The following is a 17,631-nucleotide window of genomic DNA, read 5'->3' on the forward strand; positions in this document are numbered from 1 at the left end:
TAGCTGTTGTAAATAGTGCTGTCAGTAATATTTGTGTATGAGCTTTTGTTTGAATACATGTTTCCATTCTTTTGGGTATATACATAGGAGTGGAATTTGTTGGTATTCTATGCTTAACTTTCTGAGGAACTACCAGACTGTTTTCTACACCATTTTACATTGTTCTTTGTGTTGTTCTGTTTAAACACCATCTTAGTGGGTCAGAATGTACCTCACTGAGGTTTGATTTGCATTTTCCTGGAGACTAATGCTGAGCATATTTTCATATGTTTGTTGGCCATTTGTATATCTTTTTTGGAGACACGTCTATTCAAGTCCTTTGCCCACTTTTTAATTAGGTTGTTTGTCTTTTTGTTGCTCAGTTGTAGGAGTTCTTTATATATGCGAATACTAGACCCCTATCAAATAAGTGATTTACAAATATTTTCTCCTACCTGTAGGTTGCCTTTCACATTCTTGATAGTGTCTACTGCTGCACAAAAGTATTTAATTTTGATGTAAGTCAATTTACCTATTTTTAATTTTGTTGTTTATGAAATTACTGTAATGCCTAGGAGTCCACTGTCAAATCCAAGGTCATGAAAATTTACTTTTGTGCTTTCTTCTATGAGTTTTTATACCTTTTGTTCTTACACTTAGGTTTTTTTTTTAAATTCACTTTGAATTTTTGTGTTTTGTGGGCGGTAGAGGTCCAACTTTGAACTTTTCCATGTGAATATCTTGTTGCTCCAGCACCATCTCTGTTAAAGAGACACTTCTTTCCCTCATTGAATGATCTTGGCACCTTCCTAAAAAATTAAATGACCTTAGATGTATAGGTTTATTTCTGGACTCTCAATTCTATTCTGTTGGTCTTTATAATCTATCCTTAGATCAGTATCACACTGTTTTAATTATTGTAGCTTTGTATTAAGTTTTGAAGTTGGGATGTATGAGTCCTCTTTGTTATTTTTCAAGATTATTTTGGCTATTTGTTAATCTTGCAATTCCAAATAAAGCTTAGGTTTTATTTCTTGAAAAAAAAAGAGAGGCCATTGGGATTTTGATAGGATTATACTGAATCTATAGATCACTCTGGAAAGTATTGTCTTCTTAACAATATTAAATCTTTGAATCCATGGATACAGAGTGTTGTTCCATTTTTTAGGTGTTTCTAAACATCTAAAAACACTGCTTTTAACAACGTTTTGTAGTTTTCACTGTACAAATCTTAAAATATCATTGGCTAAAATGTTTCCTAAGTATTTTATTCTTTTGATGGTATTGCAAATAGAATTGTTTTGTTAATTTCATTTTTGGATTGTTCATTGCTAGTGTATAGAATTACAATGGATATTTGTGTATTGATCTTGTACCCTGAAAATGTGCTGAATTTGTTTATTAGCTCTAAGAGTATATTTTTGTGTATTATTTAGAAAGTTCTATATATAAGATATAGATCCTGCACATTTAAAAATTTTATACTTTTGTATTTGATTTTCTTAGGAATTATTATAAATGGCATTATGTTCTAAACAACTTGATTTTTAGTACATTGAAATACTATGGATTTTTATGTGTTGATATTATATCCTGTGACCCAGATGAATTCACTTACTGGTTCCAGGAATTTTTTTTAAAGATTCCTTGGGATGTTCTGCGTACACAGTTGTATCATCTGCAGTTGGGGACAGTTTTATCTTTTCCTTTCTAATTTGTATGTTTTTTTCCCCTTGCCTTATTGCAATGGCTAGGAATTCCAGTACTGTGTTGAATAAGAGTGGAAAAAGTGGATATCCTTGTCTTATTCAATGTCTTAATAGAATTAGTCACAATCTTCCACTATTAAGTATGATGTTAGCTGTAGGGTTCTTATAAAATTCCTTTCTCAAGTTGAGGAATTTTCCCTCTATGCCTAGTTGGCTGAGAATCATGAATGTGTGTCGGATTTTTTTCAAAAGCTTTTTCTGTTGTCAATTGACGTGATCATTTTATTTTCTTCTTTAGCCTCTTGATATGGTAGATTATATTATTAATCAATTGTTGGTATATTGAATCAGTCTTGTATACCTGGAATAAATCCCACTTGGTTATGCAGTATACATGGAATGAATAATTTTTACTCATTCCTGGATGAATTTGCTAACATTTTGTTGAGTTCTTTTGCATCTAAGCTCATGAGAGATATTGAGCTGGGGTTTTCATTTTTGTACTATCTTTCTATAGTTTTGGTATCGGCATAATGTGGACCACATAAATTGAATTGGGAAATATTCTCTTCTTTACTATATTCTTCAATAGATTGTGTGAAATTGGTTTTCTTTGCTCTGAAGTCTAATTTGATATTAATATAACCACTTCTTTTTTTTTTGTTAATGTTTACATGGTATACCTTTTTTCTTCCTTTTACTTTCAACCTGTCATTGATCTGAAGTGGATTTCTTATAGGTAGCATTGATGGATCTTTTCATATTATCCACTCTGCTCACCTTTGTCTTTTAATTGGTGTATTTTGACTATTAACATTTGAAATTATTGTGTTAGGGCTTAAGTCTGCCATTTTATTATTTGTTTTCTGATTGTTTCTTCTGTTTCTCAATACTTTTTTCTGTCAGTTACATGAACAGTTTTTAGGATTCCAGCGTAATTTGTTTATGGTATTTTTGAATGTATTGTTTTGTATGGTTTTCTTAGTGGTTGCTAAAAGTATTACATAAATGCATAATTTATCACAGACTACTCCTGTCAGCATTTTACCACTTCTAATGCACTGTAGTAATCTTATTTCCCATCCCCGCTATTAAAATACAGTTGTCTTGTGTTTTCTGTACACACATTTTTTGGAAGTACAATTGACTTACAATATTATGTTAGTTTCAAGAATACAACATAGTGATTCAATACTTTTATAGATCTTACTTCATATAAAGTTATTATAAAATATTGATTATATTCTGTGTACTGTACACTATCTTCTTGTATCTTTTTTATAATTGAGGTATAGTCAGTTACAGTGTGTCAATTTCTGGTGTACAGCATAATGCTTCAGTCATACATATGCATACATATATTCATTTTCATATTCTTTTTCATTAAATGTTACTATAAGATACTGAATATAGTTCACTGTGCTATATATAAGGAATTTGTTTTTTATGTATTTTTATATATAGCAGTTAATATTTGCAAATCTCAAACTCCCAATTTATCCCTTCCCACTCCCTTCCCCACTGGTAACCATAAGATTGTTTACTATGTCTGTGAGTCTGTTTCTATTTTTCAGATGGGTTCATTAGTGTCTTCTTTTTCTTTTTTTAGATTCCACATATGTACCTCCTTATACCTTATTTATTTTATACCTAGTAGTTTGTACGTCTTAATTCTCTTTCCCCTATCTTGCCCCTCCAACCCCTCTCCCCACTGGTAATCACTAGTTTATTCTCTGTATCTGTGAATCTGTTTCTGTTTACTTATATTCATTCCTTTGTTTTATTTTTTAGATCCCACATAGAAGTGAAAATATGCAATATCCATCTTTCTCTGTCTGACTTATTTCACTAAGAATAATACCCTCCAGGTCCATCCATGTTGTTGCAAGTGGCAAGATTTAATTCCTTTTTATGGCTCAGTATTATTCCATTTTATATATATATATATATATATTATATATATATATATATGGAAATACATCTTTATCCATTCATCTCTGCTACTTAGGTTACTTCCATATCTTGGCTATTTTAAATAACACTATTATGAACGTTGGGGTGCATATATCTTTTTGAATTATCATTTTTCTTCAGGGAGTTCTATGGTTTTCAGTCATATTTAGGTCTTTAATCCATCTTGAGTTTATTTTTGTATATGGTGTGAGGAAGTGTTCTAATTTAATTCTTTTACATGCAGCTGTCCAGTTTTCCCAGCACCACTTATTGAAGGGACTGTTTTCTTCCCCATTGTATATTCTTACCTCCTTTGTCATAGATTAACTGACCATATGTATGTGGGTTTATTTCTGGGCTGTCTATTCTGTTCCATTGATCTATGTGTCTGTTTTTATGCCAGTACCATACTGTTTTGATTACTGTAACTTTGCAGTATAATGTGAAGTCAGAGAGCATGATACCTCCAGCTTTGTTCTTTTTTCTCAAGATTGCTTTGGTTATTTGTTTTTTTTGTTTTTTTTTTTGTCATTCCATACAAATTATAGGATTATTTATTTATTCTTGTTCTGTGAAAAAAATGTTATAGGTATTTGATAGGCATTACATTAATTCTGTAGATTGATTTGGGTGGTTAGGTATTTTAACAATATTAATTCTTCCAGTTCATGAATATGGGATGTATTTCCATTTGCTTGAATCATCTCCAGTTTCCTTTATCAATGTCTTATAGTTTTCACAGTACAGGTCTTTCATCTCCTTGGTTAAATTTATTCCTAGGTATATTATTCTTTTTGGTACAATTGTAAATGTGATTGTTTTCTTGCTTTCTCTTTCTGATAATTCGTTACCAGTGTATAGAAAAGCAACAGATTTCTGTATATTAATCTTGTATCCTGCAACTTTACTGAATTCATTTATTAGCTCTAATAGTTTTTTGGTGGAGATCTTAAGGTTTTCTATACAGAGTATCATGTCATCTGCAAATAGTGACAGTTTTACTTCTTCTCTTCCAATTTGAATGCCTTTTATTTCTTCTTCTTGTCTGACTGCTATGGCTGGGACTTTCAATAGTATGTTAAATAGAAATGGTGAGAGTGGGCACCCTTATCTTGTTTCCGATCTTACAGGAAGAGTTTCGAGTTTTCCCTATTGAGTATGATGTCAGCTGTGGGTTTGCCATAAATGGCCATTACTACTTTGAGCAATTTCCCTCTATACCAACGTTACTGAGAGTTTTACCATCAATGGATGTTGAATTCTGTCAAAAGCTCTTTCTGCATGTATTGAGGTGATTATGTGATTTTTATTCTTCCTTTTGTTCTTTCTTAAAGCCTTGGTTGTACAGGAGTCTTTCTGCTAATTTCCAGTAAGTTTTCAGTGAGAATTGTTCCATGTGTAGATGTATTTTTGATGTGTTCATGTAGGGATCTGAGTTCCATGTCCTCCTACTCTGCCATCTTGACTGATCCCCTTATCCATCATTTTGTTAATGTGATGTATCACATTGATGGATTTGCAGATATTGAACCGTCCTTGCATCCCTGGGATAAACCCCACTTGATTGTGGTGTATGACCCACTATGTAATGTTGAATTTGATTTGTTAATATTTTGTTGAGGATTTCTGTATCTACATTCATCAGAGATATCAACCTGTAATTTTTTTTCTTCTTCTGTAGTATCTTTGTCTGGTTTTGTTATCAGGGTAATGCTGGCCCTGTAGAATGACAATTGGAGTGTTTGCTCCTCTTTAATTGTTTGGAATAGTTTGAGAAGGATAGGTATTAACTCTTCTTTAAATGTTTGATAGAATTCCCCTGGGAAGCCTTCTGGTTTTGGACTTTTGTATGTTGGGTGTTTTTTGATTACTCAAACAATTTCAATACTAGTAATCAGTCAGTTTAGATTATCTCTTTCTTCCTAATTCAGCCTTGAAAGATTGTATGTATCTAGGAATTTAACCATTTCTTCTAGGTTGTCCAGTTTGTTAGTGTGAAGCTGTTCATAGTATTCTCTTATGATTCTTTGTATTTCTATGATATTGGTTGTAACTTCTCCTCTTTCATTTCTAATTTTATTTATTTGGGTCCTCTATCTTTTTTTCTTAATGAGCCTGGCTAAAGGCTTATCAATTTTGTCTATCTTTTCACAAAAAACCAGCTCTTGGTTTCATTGGTCTTTTGTTTTTTTCTTTTCTTCTTCTTCATCTTTTTTTTTCTTGATCTCCATGTTGATCTTTATTATTTTCTTCCTTCTGCTGACTTTGTTCTTATTTTTCTAATTTCTTTAGAAGAAAGATAAGGTTGTTTCATTGTTTCTTTAAGATTTTTCTTGTTTTTTGAGGTAGGCCTATATTACTATAAACATCTCTCTTAGAACTGCTTTTGCTATGTCCCAAGATTTTGGAAGGTTGTGTTTTTACTTTCCTTTGTCCTCAGGTATTTTCTGAGTTCCTCTTTGATTTCTTTATTGACTCATTGGGTTTTTAGTAGCATGTTGTTTAGTCTCTGTGTGTTTGTGCTTTTTCCATTTTTCTTCCTGTAATAGATTTCTACTTTTATACCATTATGGTCTGAGAAGATGCTTGATATAGTTTCTATCCTCTTAAATTTGTTGAGACTTTTTTGTGGACTAGCATGTGATCTACTCTAGAGAATACTGAAAAGAATATGTATTCTGCTGTTTGGGGATGGAATGCCTTCTAAATATCTATAACTCCAACTGGCCTATTGTGTCAGTTAAGGTCACTGTTTCCTTATTGACTTTCTGTTTGAGAATCTGTCCATTAATGTAAGTGGGCTGTTAAAGCCCCGTATTTTTTTTTTTATCATTTTCAATTTCTCTTTTTATGTCTGTTACATAATACAGTATTATTAACTATAGTTGCCATGCTGCACCTTAATCCGATGACTTACTTATTTTATAACTGGAAGTTTGTATCTTTTGACTCCATCCACCCATTTTGCCTACCCACCAACCCCTGCCTCTGACAAGTACCAATCTATTCTCTGTACCTATTAGCTTGGCTTTTTAAAAAATATTTCACATACATGTGAGATCATAGTCTTTCTCAGTTTGACTTATTTCACTCAACATAATGTCTTCAGTGTCCACCCATGTAAAATTTTAATTTTAGTGATTATATTTTGCAGCTCTAATGTTTCCATTTTATTCTTTTTTGTATCTATTTCCCTACTGTTATTTTCCTTTCATTTCAAGAGTGTTCACCCTTACTTCTTAGAGCACAGTTACATGAGCTTCTTAAAAATCATTTATTATCCCAACAGTATTGTCATCTTGGTGCTGGGATCTGTTGATGTCTTTCCCTCATAATTTACTGAGATTTTCATAGTTCTTTGTATATTAAATAATTTTGGATTATATCTTTGGCATTTTGAATATTATGAGATTCTGGGTCTTGTTTAGTTCCTATGGAGAATGATAATTTTTTTCAGATCCAGTTTAGGCTACCAGTTCTAACTGGCCTTCAGGGGCTATGTTTCTTATGTCAGTTCAGTTTTCAAGGTGTTTTCAGTGCTACTTGGATAATGTGGCTCACCCAGTGGCCAGTCTGGGACCTGTAAAATGTTCTGCTCCATAACTGGGTTCTCAAAGACTTTAGTTTAGGGTCAGATCCACCCAGGCACAGTTTGGGCATTAGTCCAGGAGTTCATAAACAACTTTATGGTATCATTTACTTGATCTCATTTCTGCATTCTTCCAGCAGTTCTTGGCTTCCAGGAGTCCCCCCTTCCTGGTCTTTTTGCTAGAAAGCAAGGCTTTCATTTGCCTACTCTGCCATACACTTCCTGCAACTACGTCTGCCTCTGGAGCCAAGTGACAGGAAGACAGAGAAAAGAAAAAGGAAACAGGAATTCTCCCCTGTGCTCTTGGGACTACAGTTCCCCTGGTCATAAAGAATTCCCTCCCTCAGAGTTTTAGGTCCCTGCCTGGCCATCACTGCCATAGTATAATGGGGTTTCCTGGGAGTCTGGGATGAGAGGAAATGACAATGTAGAGGATTTCCCCCAGTTATTCATACCCTTAGGGGCCCCTTTCCCGTCTCTTTAGATGAGAGAGGGCTTCTTTTGTAGTATTTTTTGTCCACACCCAATTTCAGGCTGCTACTGAGCTCATGCCAGAGGATGCCACCAAAAGGAAACTCACCACAGGATTAGTGTAACTTCAAATACTAGTTTCCTTCCCCAACGCACCTGCTACCATTGACTTTCAGAGTTTCGGGGTAACTGATTTATACATCTGTCCAAGGTTTTTAGTTGCATTTAAATGGAAGAGGTGGAGTCAGGTATCATACTCCATTTAATCCTTGTTTGTGTATTTATGTTTCCAGAAACCAAGCAAAGAATTCTCTAAGCACTTTTTTCTTAATTGTGTGGAATACAAAGAAAGTGGAACATTTATTTGAATACCTACCATAATTTTTAAGTAAGTTCAATAACTTTATAAAGTGGACAAAATCTGGAGGGACCAAGTTTATTTCTGGACAATAGGATAACAAACAAAGGACCAATATCCTTGCCCTCCCAAGACGCATGCAACACTGGCCCTTACTATGTGAAGGATAAGAGCTGTCTTATAGTTATGAGGTGTCAGGGACTTCATGGGTTGCATTTGAATTAAGCACTCCTACAAGGATATAGCTAAAATGAAGTCTTGCTTTGGGAGAAATGTCAGGCTGTGTGGACGACCAGCTGGGGTAATTTGGGGGTTTGAAGACCTTCTTGACAGTCCTCATTTCACACGGTTGAATGACAGCCTGTTCTGCCCCAGTTGCCACATATGGCCATAAAGTTTGCAGACTACTGACTCCAATAGCAGCCTTTTGTTTTTTCCACGGATTTTGGAGTGAATGGCACCTCCTGGAGCTGTGTGCATTTTGGCTGTGTGCTTGGCTCACAGCAAAAGTCCTGGGCAATTAGAAAAATTAGAATGCAGCAATGACAATACATCATCTCTTTCCTTCATTTACTCTCTGCCTCTTTCCGTCTCTCCCAGTGTTGGAGGAAGATGACCGTTACCTCTCCAGAGTCTTTGAATCCCCCTAGAAGAAGCCATCCATTCTCCCAGAGTGCCCCGACAGGACTGGACCGCGTGGGCTGGCCAGAGCACCCACCTGACATTGGTGAGTTCCATGCCCCTCTGTTTTGTTTCACACTCTGGTGTCCTGGCAAGAAGGACAAGACAGGTGAGCATGTTGCTGACAGCTATGGTTCCTTGTCTGGCAGAAGTAGCTTGAATGTGTGAGAGATAAACTATTGTCTTTTATCCCTTCAATTAGGAAGAGGTCCCCAGCACCCAGATGAAGGGAATTCTTGGTTTGGGAAATATTCCATTATTTTATCCCTAAACCTGGCTCCATTCATTTATTTTGAGCAGAACTACCGACCATCCTTTGAGTCTTACAGTAGGATATAACTTGCAGAAGAAACAATTACAGAGAGAGTTGGCTTTAATCTAGTGATGAGACTCGGGTGCCTTCCCTTTTAAGGGACAAGCCTCTTCCTTGAGTTTTAATGCAGTTTCTCGGAGTGCCTTTCCCAAAACTATGTCAAACAGCATCACATCACATATTTGTCCCTAAAAGGGCTGATTTTTGTGCCAGTAAGAAGCTGGGTCCCAATGTGAGCCAGGATGGGGCCTCCTTATGCACCACCTTTCCTGGACCTGGCCCAGGAGGGGCTGGACATGATGAAAATGGCCAAGGGCTCCTGGTGCAAGGACAGATGTGGGTCTCAGGTCTTGAGCAGGTAAAGTTTATGTGAGACAGCAACCTTGTGGTTTAAAGGCATCCTGCTGGCTGAAGGAAAAGGCCAAACCTGGTGTTTGAAAAGGATAAGGAAGAATAAAAAGGCCTAGACAGGGCTGAAGGAACAAAATAGCTCCACCTGTCAAATGGGTACTTTGTCCAGCTTGGGAATAGGGACAGGGCTGGCATTCAAGGATGTCTGTAGTTTGGTCCTAATGAAGTCAGCAAAAGATGTTACAGGGGGGTGGTGGCGGAGCCGTGATCATCAGAGGGTGGCTTACACTGTGCTGAGGACTCAGGCCTGATGCAGACGTGAGTCCTGAACTCTCGACCTGACTCAGTGCGTATGGGGAGCAGGTCCTGGGGGAGCTGGCTACTCAGATTAGCTGGCAGCCAGGATTGTCCATTAGCAAATATCTGTGCTAAAGCCGCATTAGGCAGTGAACTTTTACTCTCCCCACATGAGGCTGTCATCTCCAGTTCACAGTAAGCCAAGTCACGAAAAGGTGTCTGACAACTGTGGAAAAAAATCCTTTCAAGGGAAAAGATATTTCTAATAGAAGCTCTTCATTTTTCCAGGGATAATCCTCAAAGCTGGTTTTGGTTTTTCTGTTAGAACCTTCTTACAAATTCAAGCTTAATAATCACATATTCCTATTTATACAGATTACTATGAGGGGCTAGCTTGGGTCTCTGTATTTAGCTTAGAAAAGCTCTCTTTTTCTTTTAATTATTGCTTCTGCTCCAACTGTTCTATTCCAAACTGTGGGGTTTCTTTCTACAAATTGTATTTCCAGGTTCTATCCCCGGAACCTTGCATCATTTTCATTATTTTACCCTTTTCTCCTCAGTTCTGGGAGAATTTCTCAGTTTTTATCTTCTGCTTTGTTTTTCTGGTTTTACCTCACCTGCTGTTCATTGCCTTCATTGGGATTTGTGATTCAGTGATTACGTTTTTAATCTCCATATAGTCTTTCCAATATCCTCATTTATTTTTTTAATGGTGGTACCAGGGATTGAACCCAGGACCTCGTGCATGCTAAGCACGTGCTCTACTATTGAGCTATACCCTCCCCTCTCCAATGTCCTCTTGAAAGTTGGAAATTTTGTGATGTTTTCCCCTGTTCACATTTTATTTTTTTAGTTCTAATTTTTTAAGTTGAAATCAATAGAATGTAAAGATAGATCTTAAAGGGACCACATATTAAAAAGCTCACAAATTTTTGAATACTAATATGTAGTCATGTTGCTTAAATCTCACGTTACTGTTGACATTTGCACACTGCAGTTTTGTTGATGTTAAAATTTCCTGTTCATATTTTATAAATTCATTTCCAAATCTGTATGTTTTTCTTTAACGGTGGTTTTTTTTAATAGGTGAAATTTCTCTATCGGCTTATCTTTACAGACATCAGTTCTTCCCCAGCAATGGCTTGTTGTCAGGTAGCACTGGAGACAACATGCTTTCAGAGATTGTTACAGGTTCCTCTTAAAATCCTTCAAGCACAGCTGAAGCAGGAAGTGAAAAATTAAGCTTTCCTGTAACATGTACCACGGGTTCAGGCACCTTGCAGGGAGCTTAAGTGGTCCCAGTGTGAACTCTGCCTCTCTCCAGCACTTCTTCTCCATGTTTGGTGGAGTAGCCAAGAATCAGCCTGATGTGGGAGCATGCTACCCTCTGCCCTGCAAGTTGGTGCCCAGGATAAACTCCACCACACCCACTCCTCTCTGAGTGGGGCCAGCAGAGGCCGGTTATGACTTGTGAGCCCCCAGCACAGTGGCCACACACAGCATCATGTGAAGCCCTCTGCACCCTCCAGAACCCATGCCTGTGACTTAGCAAGGGTTTGTAGGATTTTACCAGGAATTTCCCTCTGGTTGTATAATTATTTCAAAGCTCTAGGTCACTTCTTTCTTCAAGCCAATTTTATGTTTATTGTACCTTGTGGCTGATTGGTGGCTGACTCCCCTAGTCTAGATTTCCATGAGTAGAATCATAAAGGACCGGTCTTTTGTGACCGGCTTCTTTTGCTTAGAATAATGTTTTCAGGGTTCATCCCTGTCATCATGTTTCATTCCTCTTGATAACCAAATAATATTCCATTGCATGGATATAGCACAATTTGCTTAACCATTCATCCATTGATGGACATTTGGATTTTCTCCATGTTTTGGCTATTATGAATAATGCTGCTGTGAACATTCATGTACAACTTTTAGTGAAGACATTTCACTCATATACCTGGTAGTAGACTGTCAGGTCAGGCGTTAACTCTATGTTGAATCACTTGAGGAACTGCTAAACTATTTTCCAAAGCAGCTGCACCATCTTATGTTCCCTCCACCAGTGTAATTTCTCCAACATCCACATCCTTACCAACACTTGTGGTCAGACTTTCTGATGCTAGTCAAACTAGTGGGTTAAAGTGGTATCTCACTGTGTTTTCAATTTGCATTTTCCTTTTCATGAGTTTATTGGCCATCTGTATATCTTCTTTGAATAAGCTGTCTATTCAAATCCTTTTCTCACTTTTAAAACTGGGATCTTTGTCTTTTTTATTGAGTTACAAGTGTTTAAGTGCAGGATACAAGTCCCTTATCAGATACATGATTTACAAATATTTTCTCCAATTCTGTGCATCGGTATTTCACTTTCTCAGTGGTATCCCTTGAAGCACAAAAGTTTTAAAACTTTGATGAATTCATTTAATCTATATTTTCTTTTGTTGGTCCTGCTTTTGGTGTCGTATCTAAGAGTCTTCTGCCAAATCCAAAATCATGAAGATGTACCATTAGTTTGTAGTAAGTTTCAAAATCAGGAAGTGGGGTCTGCCTACTTTCGTTTTCTTTTGGGGGAAATGTCTTAGCTGTTCTGAGTCCCTTGCAAGTCCAGATGATTTTTAGAATCAGGTTGTCAATTTCTACACAATTTTCAGTTGAGATTCTGATGAGGATTATACTGAATCTATAAATGAGTTTGGGGAGCACTGTCATCTTAATAATGTTGAGTTTTCTGATCCATGAACATACGGTTTTTCCCCATTTATTTAGATCTTCTTTCATTTCTTTCAACAACATTACATTTTCAGAATACAAGTTTATACTTCCTTTGAAAAATTCATTCCTAAGTATTTTACATCTTTTTGATGCTTTGTGAATAAAATTGTCTTCTTAATTGCATTTTTCAGACTAGTCATTGAGAGTGCATAGAAATACAATTGACTTTTGCATATTGATCTTGTATCCTGCAACCTTGCAAAACTCATCTATTAGTTCTGTTTTTTTTTTTTTTTTAATGGATTCCTTAGGATTTTCTACATACAAGATCTTGTCATCTATAAGCAGAGATAGTGCTACTTCTTCCTTTCCCATCTGGATGCCTTTTTTTTTCCCCTTGCCTAATTGCCCTAATTAGAGTCTCCAGTACAGTACAGTTGAGTTAAAATGGGAACAATGGACATCTTTGCTCTGTTCCTGATCTTAGGAGGAGAGCATCCCATCTTCACCATTAAGAATGATGCTATCTGTGGGTTTTCATAGATGCCCTTTATTGGGTAGAGAAAGTTCTATATTCTTAGTTTGTCCAGCTTTTTTTTTTTTTAATGAGAGATTGTTGGATTTTGTCAAATACTTTTCCCATCTATTGAGGTAATCATGCAACTTTTATTCTTTATTCTGATATGGTGTGTTACATTACATTACAATTGATTTTCAGATGTTAAACCATGCTTGCATTTCTGAGGTAATCTGACTGGTCAAGATGTGTAATTTTCCTGACACCTTGCTAAATTTGGTTTACTAATAGTTTGTTGAAGATTTTTGCATCCACACTTATAAGAGATATTGATCTATAATTTTCCTTTATTTTAATGTATTTGTCTGGTTTTGGTGTCAGGGTGCTATTGGCTTCATAAAATAAGTTGGGAAATCTTCCCTCCTCTTCTGTTTTTCGCAATAGTTTGTGAAGAATTGGGATTCATTCTTTTTTAACTGTTTGGTAGAATTCAGGGGTGAAACAATTCAAGGTGTGGGCTTTTCTTTGTAGGCAGTCTTGTTATTACTGATTCAGTCTCTTCACTTGTTATAGATCTATTCAGATTGTCTGTTTCTCTTAAGTAGGTGTTGGCTGTTTATGTTTTTCTAGAAATTGTCCATTTCATCTAAGTCATCTAACTAGTACAACTGTTTGTAGTGTTCTTTTATAATCCTTTTTATTTCTGCAAGGTCAGAATCAATGCCCCACCTTTCATTTCTGATTCTAGTGATGAGTCCTTTTCTCTCTCGGTCAGACCAGCTAAATGTCTGTCACACTTTGTTGATCTTCCCTAAGAACAAGCCTTTGGTTTCTTTTATTTTCTCTATTTTTTCTCTAGTCTCTATTTCTCTATATTTCTGTTCTCTATCATTTCTCTATTAAGTCATAATCTGTATTGTTTCTTCTTTATGCTTGTTTTAGGTTTAGTTTTGCTCCTCTTTTTCTTGTGTCATCAGGTTCAGATCCAGTTGTTGATTTGAGACTTTTCTTCCTTCTTAATATAGGTATTTACAGCTATAAATTTCCCTCTGAGCACTGCTTTAGCTGTCTCTCATAAGTTTTGGCATATTTTGTCTTCATTTTCATTTTTCTCAAAGTATTTTCTGATTTTTGTTTTGGTTTGTTCTTGGACCCATTAGTTATTTAGGAGTTTGTTAATTTCCACATATTTGTGAGTTTCCCAAATTTTGTTATTGATTTCAAATTTCACTCCACTATGGTCAAAGAACACACTTAGTGTAATTCCCATCTTTAAATTTTATGGAAGTTTGTTTTATGGACTAACATGTGGTCTATCCTGAAGAGTGTACATGTGTGCTTGATAAAAAAAGTATATGCTGTTGTTGTTGGGTGGTGTGTTCTATATATGACTATTATGTCCAAGTGGTTTATAATATTGTTCAAGTCTTCTATTTCCTTGACCTCTGTCTAGTTGTTCTATCCACTGTTTAAAGTTAGGTGTTGAAAGGTCCAGCTGTCATTGCTGAATTATCTATTCTTCCCTTCATTTCTATCAGTTTTTGCTTTATGTGTTTTGGCACTTTGTTATTAGGTGTATATATGTTTGTAATTATATCTTCCTGATGGATTGACCCTTCTATTGTTATAAAATGCCCTCCTTTATCACTAATGTGTTTTGTTTATTTTAAAGTCCATTTTATCTGATACCAGCAGAACCACTCCAATTTTTTTGTGGTTGCTGTTTACATGATATATCTCTTTCCATTGTTTTACTTTCAACCTATTTGTGTCTTTGAATCTAAAATGTATCTCCTATAGACAACATATAGGTGGATTATATTTTTTATCCACCTGACACTTTTTTGACTGGATTGTTTAATTCATTTACATTTAGTGTTATTATTGCTACATTTGGATTTACATCTGCCATTTTACTTTTTGTTTTCTATATCTTTTCTATTCCTCTGTTTTTCCCTTATTACTTTTTTTTTTTTGCATTGAGTGAATATTTTCTAGTGTAGCATTTTAATTTAATTAATTATTCTTTCACTATATTTTTGAGTATTTTTTAATGGTTGCTCTAGGGTTTAACATATATATCTTAACTTACCAGAATCAACTTCAGATGTATACTAGCTTAATTCCAGTAACATATAAAAATATAATTGCTCTATAGCTCTATTCCTTTTCTCCCCTTTGTGGTATTATTGTTATATAGAGTATATCTATTACAAACCCAGCAATGCATTGTTAAAGTTATTACTCTACCACTGCCATTATTTTCCTAGACATTACAGCTTTGCTCCCACCTACCTGCTCTGTGCTATTATTAGCAGATATATTCCACATACATTGCATTTCTTTATGTTGTAGGCCTAACAATACATTATATACATACTATTTTATATACTTTTTTAAAATCAATTAAGAGAAGAAAGGAGAAAATAGGAATTTATATTATCTTTTATAATTACATAATTACCTTTACTAGTGTTCTATTTTTGTTCATGTGTATTTGAATTATCATCTGGGGTCACTTGCTTTCAGTCTGAAGAACTTAGGTATTTCTTGTAAGTTGGGTCTGCTAACAACAAATTCTCTCAGAGTTTATCCGAGAAAGTCTATTTTGCTTTTGTTTTGGAAAGATAGCTTTGCTAAATATAGGACTCTTGATTGAGAGAACTGTTTTTTCTTTTAGTACTTTTAATGTTATCCCACTGTCTCTGGCCTGTACAGTTTCTGCTTAAAAGTCAGCTGAGGTTAGGTATCATTTTCCTCTTGCTACTTACAGGGTTTTCTCCTTGTCTTTTGCATTTTTAGTATGATGTGTCTGTTTGTGGGTATCTCTCCATTAATCCTACTTAAAATTTGTGCAAAATATGTAAGTTTTGTTTCTCAGTAAATTTTGCAAGTTTTCAACTATTATTTATTTGAATATTTTTTCTTCTCCTTTCTCTCTCTGGTACTCCCATTATCCATATGTTGGTGCAGTTAATGGTGCTCCTCATTTATCTGAAAGGTTTTCTTAAACCTCGGGAAAAAAAGTAAATAAGCAGCCATGCTTCAAACAAGAAGTCATAAAAATTATAGTTCTCCTCCTCAGCTCATTCAGCCCTACATTGCTAATTCTTGTTCTGCCTGAATCCAGTTTTCCCATTAATTCTGGAAATTCTTACTGAGTTCAGGTTTAGGATCTTAAAGTTATCAGAAGCCTGTACTTGTCAGAAATCCTTTCCATGAATCTCCTTAAACTTTTGCTGGAACACTTTTGCTGGAACACTTTTGCAAAAGTATCTGATAAAACAATAACTGTAAATGACAGACTTTAAAGTTCGAGTTCATTTGATAACGAAATGTAGTTATTTCGTGATGTACAACATTTTAAGATAACTGGAATTATGACAATATTATACCAGGACATATTAGACTTACAGGAATTTCACACAGTTTCTGGAATGCTTATAACATACATCTATACATATACAACATAAAGAAGGCTTTACTTCTTATTTGACAATGCTTCCATATAGTTTAATATATAAAATAAGCTTAATTAGTTTAACATCTCCCTTTTTATAAAGAGAGAGAACACACCTTTTGAGATGTTCCAGGGACCCTCCTGAAAATTGCAAAGTTAGTTTGAGGTCAAAAAGACTTCATTTAGAATCTGATATTGGGAAGTTTGTCGAAAATATCAGAAGTGTGAAAAACACTTGACTAAACAGGATCAGATAATTATGTATCATGATAATATGAAATTATGAAATGATACTTAATTATCCACTTTCCCAGAGTGACAATTAAAGATTTCAAGGCAGATCCAAAAGGTTACATGGTTGTGAGCAAAACCAATCAAAGATCTGATAAAGCTCAGGAAGAAATTTTGATAAAACACAGAATATTTGTTTTCTAAGCAGATATTACTTAAAAACCTTTCACACTAACAAGAGCAGGCTCATAGTACAGGAAAACTTTTGTGCTTTTTAGCAAGGGAAAGAAAGTTAACTTTCAGTTTTACATAAGTACTGACATGAAACCTTATTTTTAATACTCTTACAACATCTATCCAATTTTAACCAGCTTGGTTGCACACAGTATAATTCTCTTTCTCTTGTCCCACCTTTCTATTTAATTTGTCCGTTACTCTCCCCTTTCTCACTTTGAAACAACCAGTGTTCACTTGGGGACAAACTTACTTACTTTTCCCTTAACAAAAATGCATCCTTATAGCTCAGACCTTTCTTAGTCAAAAACAAATTATATTTTCCTTGCATATGGGATTGTTCCCTTTACTATTTCTAGTAGCTTTAATTACATCTATTAACTAGAATTCTTAACCCTTAGAAACCTTAATTTCTAGTGCAAACTAAGTAAGCAGTTGTAAACTGTTAGACTAGCATTCTTTAGATTGGCACATTTATTAATATATTTCATAATTTCTAAAAACATATGCTTCTTCATAATAAAACAGACTCATGTTTACTAAGAGATCCAAATATCTTTAGTTTCTCTGTAACAAGAAGCTTAAATTAGGTAAATCTATGGCTGGTAATTAATGTTTCACTGTTTCATCTTATCTGGAGATGATTCAGATATTCAGTGAATTTCTATCATTTAAAGTAACAAAACTCTAAAGTTTCAAGTTACCAAAAAGCATTTGGAAGCTATTTTTCAGGACACATATCATAAAATAGAATTATTGCTAGAAGCTTTATCTATAAATAT

The 17,631-nt window shown here is 35.0% G+C and overlaps 1 protein-coding gene across 2 annotated transcripts in view; it reads left to right on the forward strand.

Annotated features, from left to right (window-relative positions):
- Nucleotides 1-17,631, forward strand: part of ARHGEF4 (Rho guanine nucleotide exchange factor 4) — a 200,729-nt gene that overhangs the window by 106,412 nt on the left and 76,686 nt on the right. For both annotated transcript variants that reach the window (XR_012506933.1, XM_074363416.1), the window contains exon 4: nt 8,660-8,786. Coding sequence is in view for 1 of the 2 variants with exons in the window: in XM_074363416.1 (XP_074219517.1) it covers nt 8,660-8,786 (127 nt within the window). In the remaining variant the exon portion in view is untranslated. The remainder of the gene's footprint in view (nt 1-8,659; nt 8,787-17,631) is intronic.

Source organism: Camelus bactrianus, chromosome 5 (genome assembly GCF_048773025.1).
Source record: "Camelus bactrianus isolate YW-2024 breed Bactrian camel chromosome 5, ASM4877302v1, whole genome shotgun sequence".
Classification (NCBI taxonomy): Eukaryota; Metazoa; Chordata; class Mammalia; order Artiodactyla; family Camelidae; genus Camelus; species Camelus bactrianus.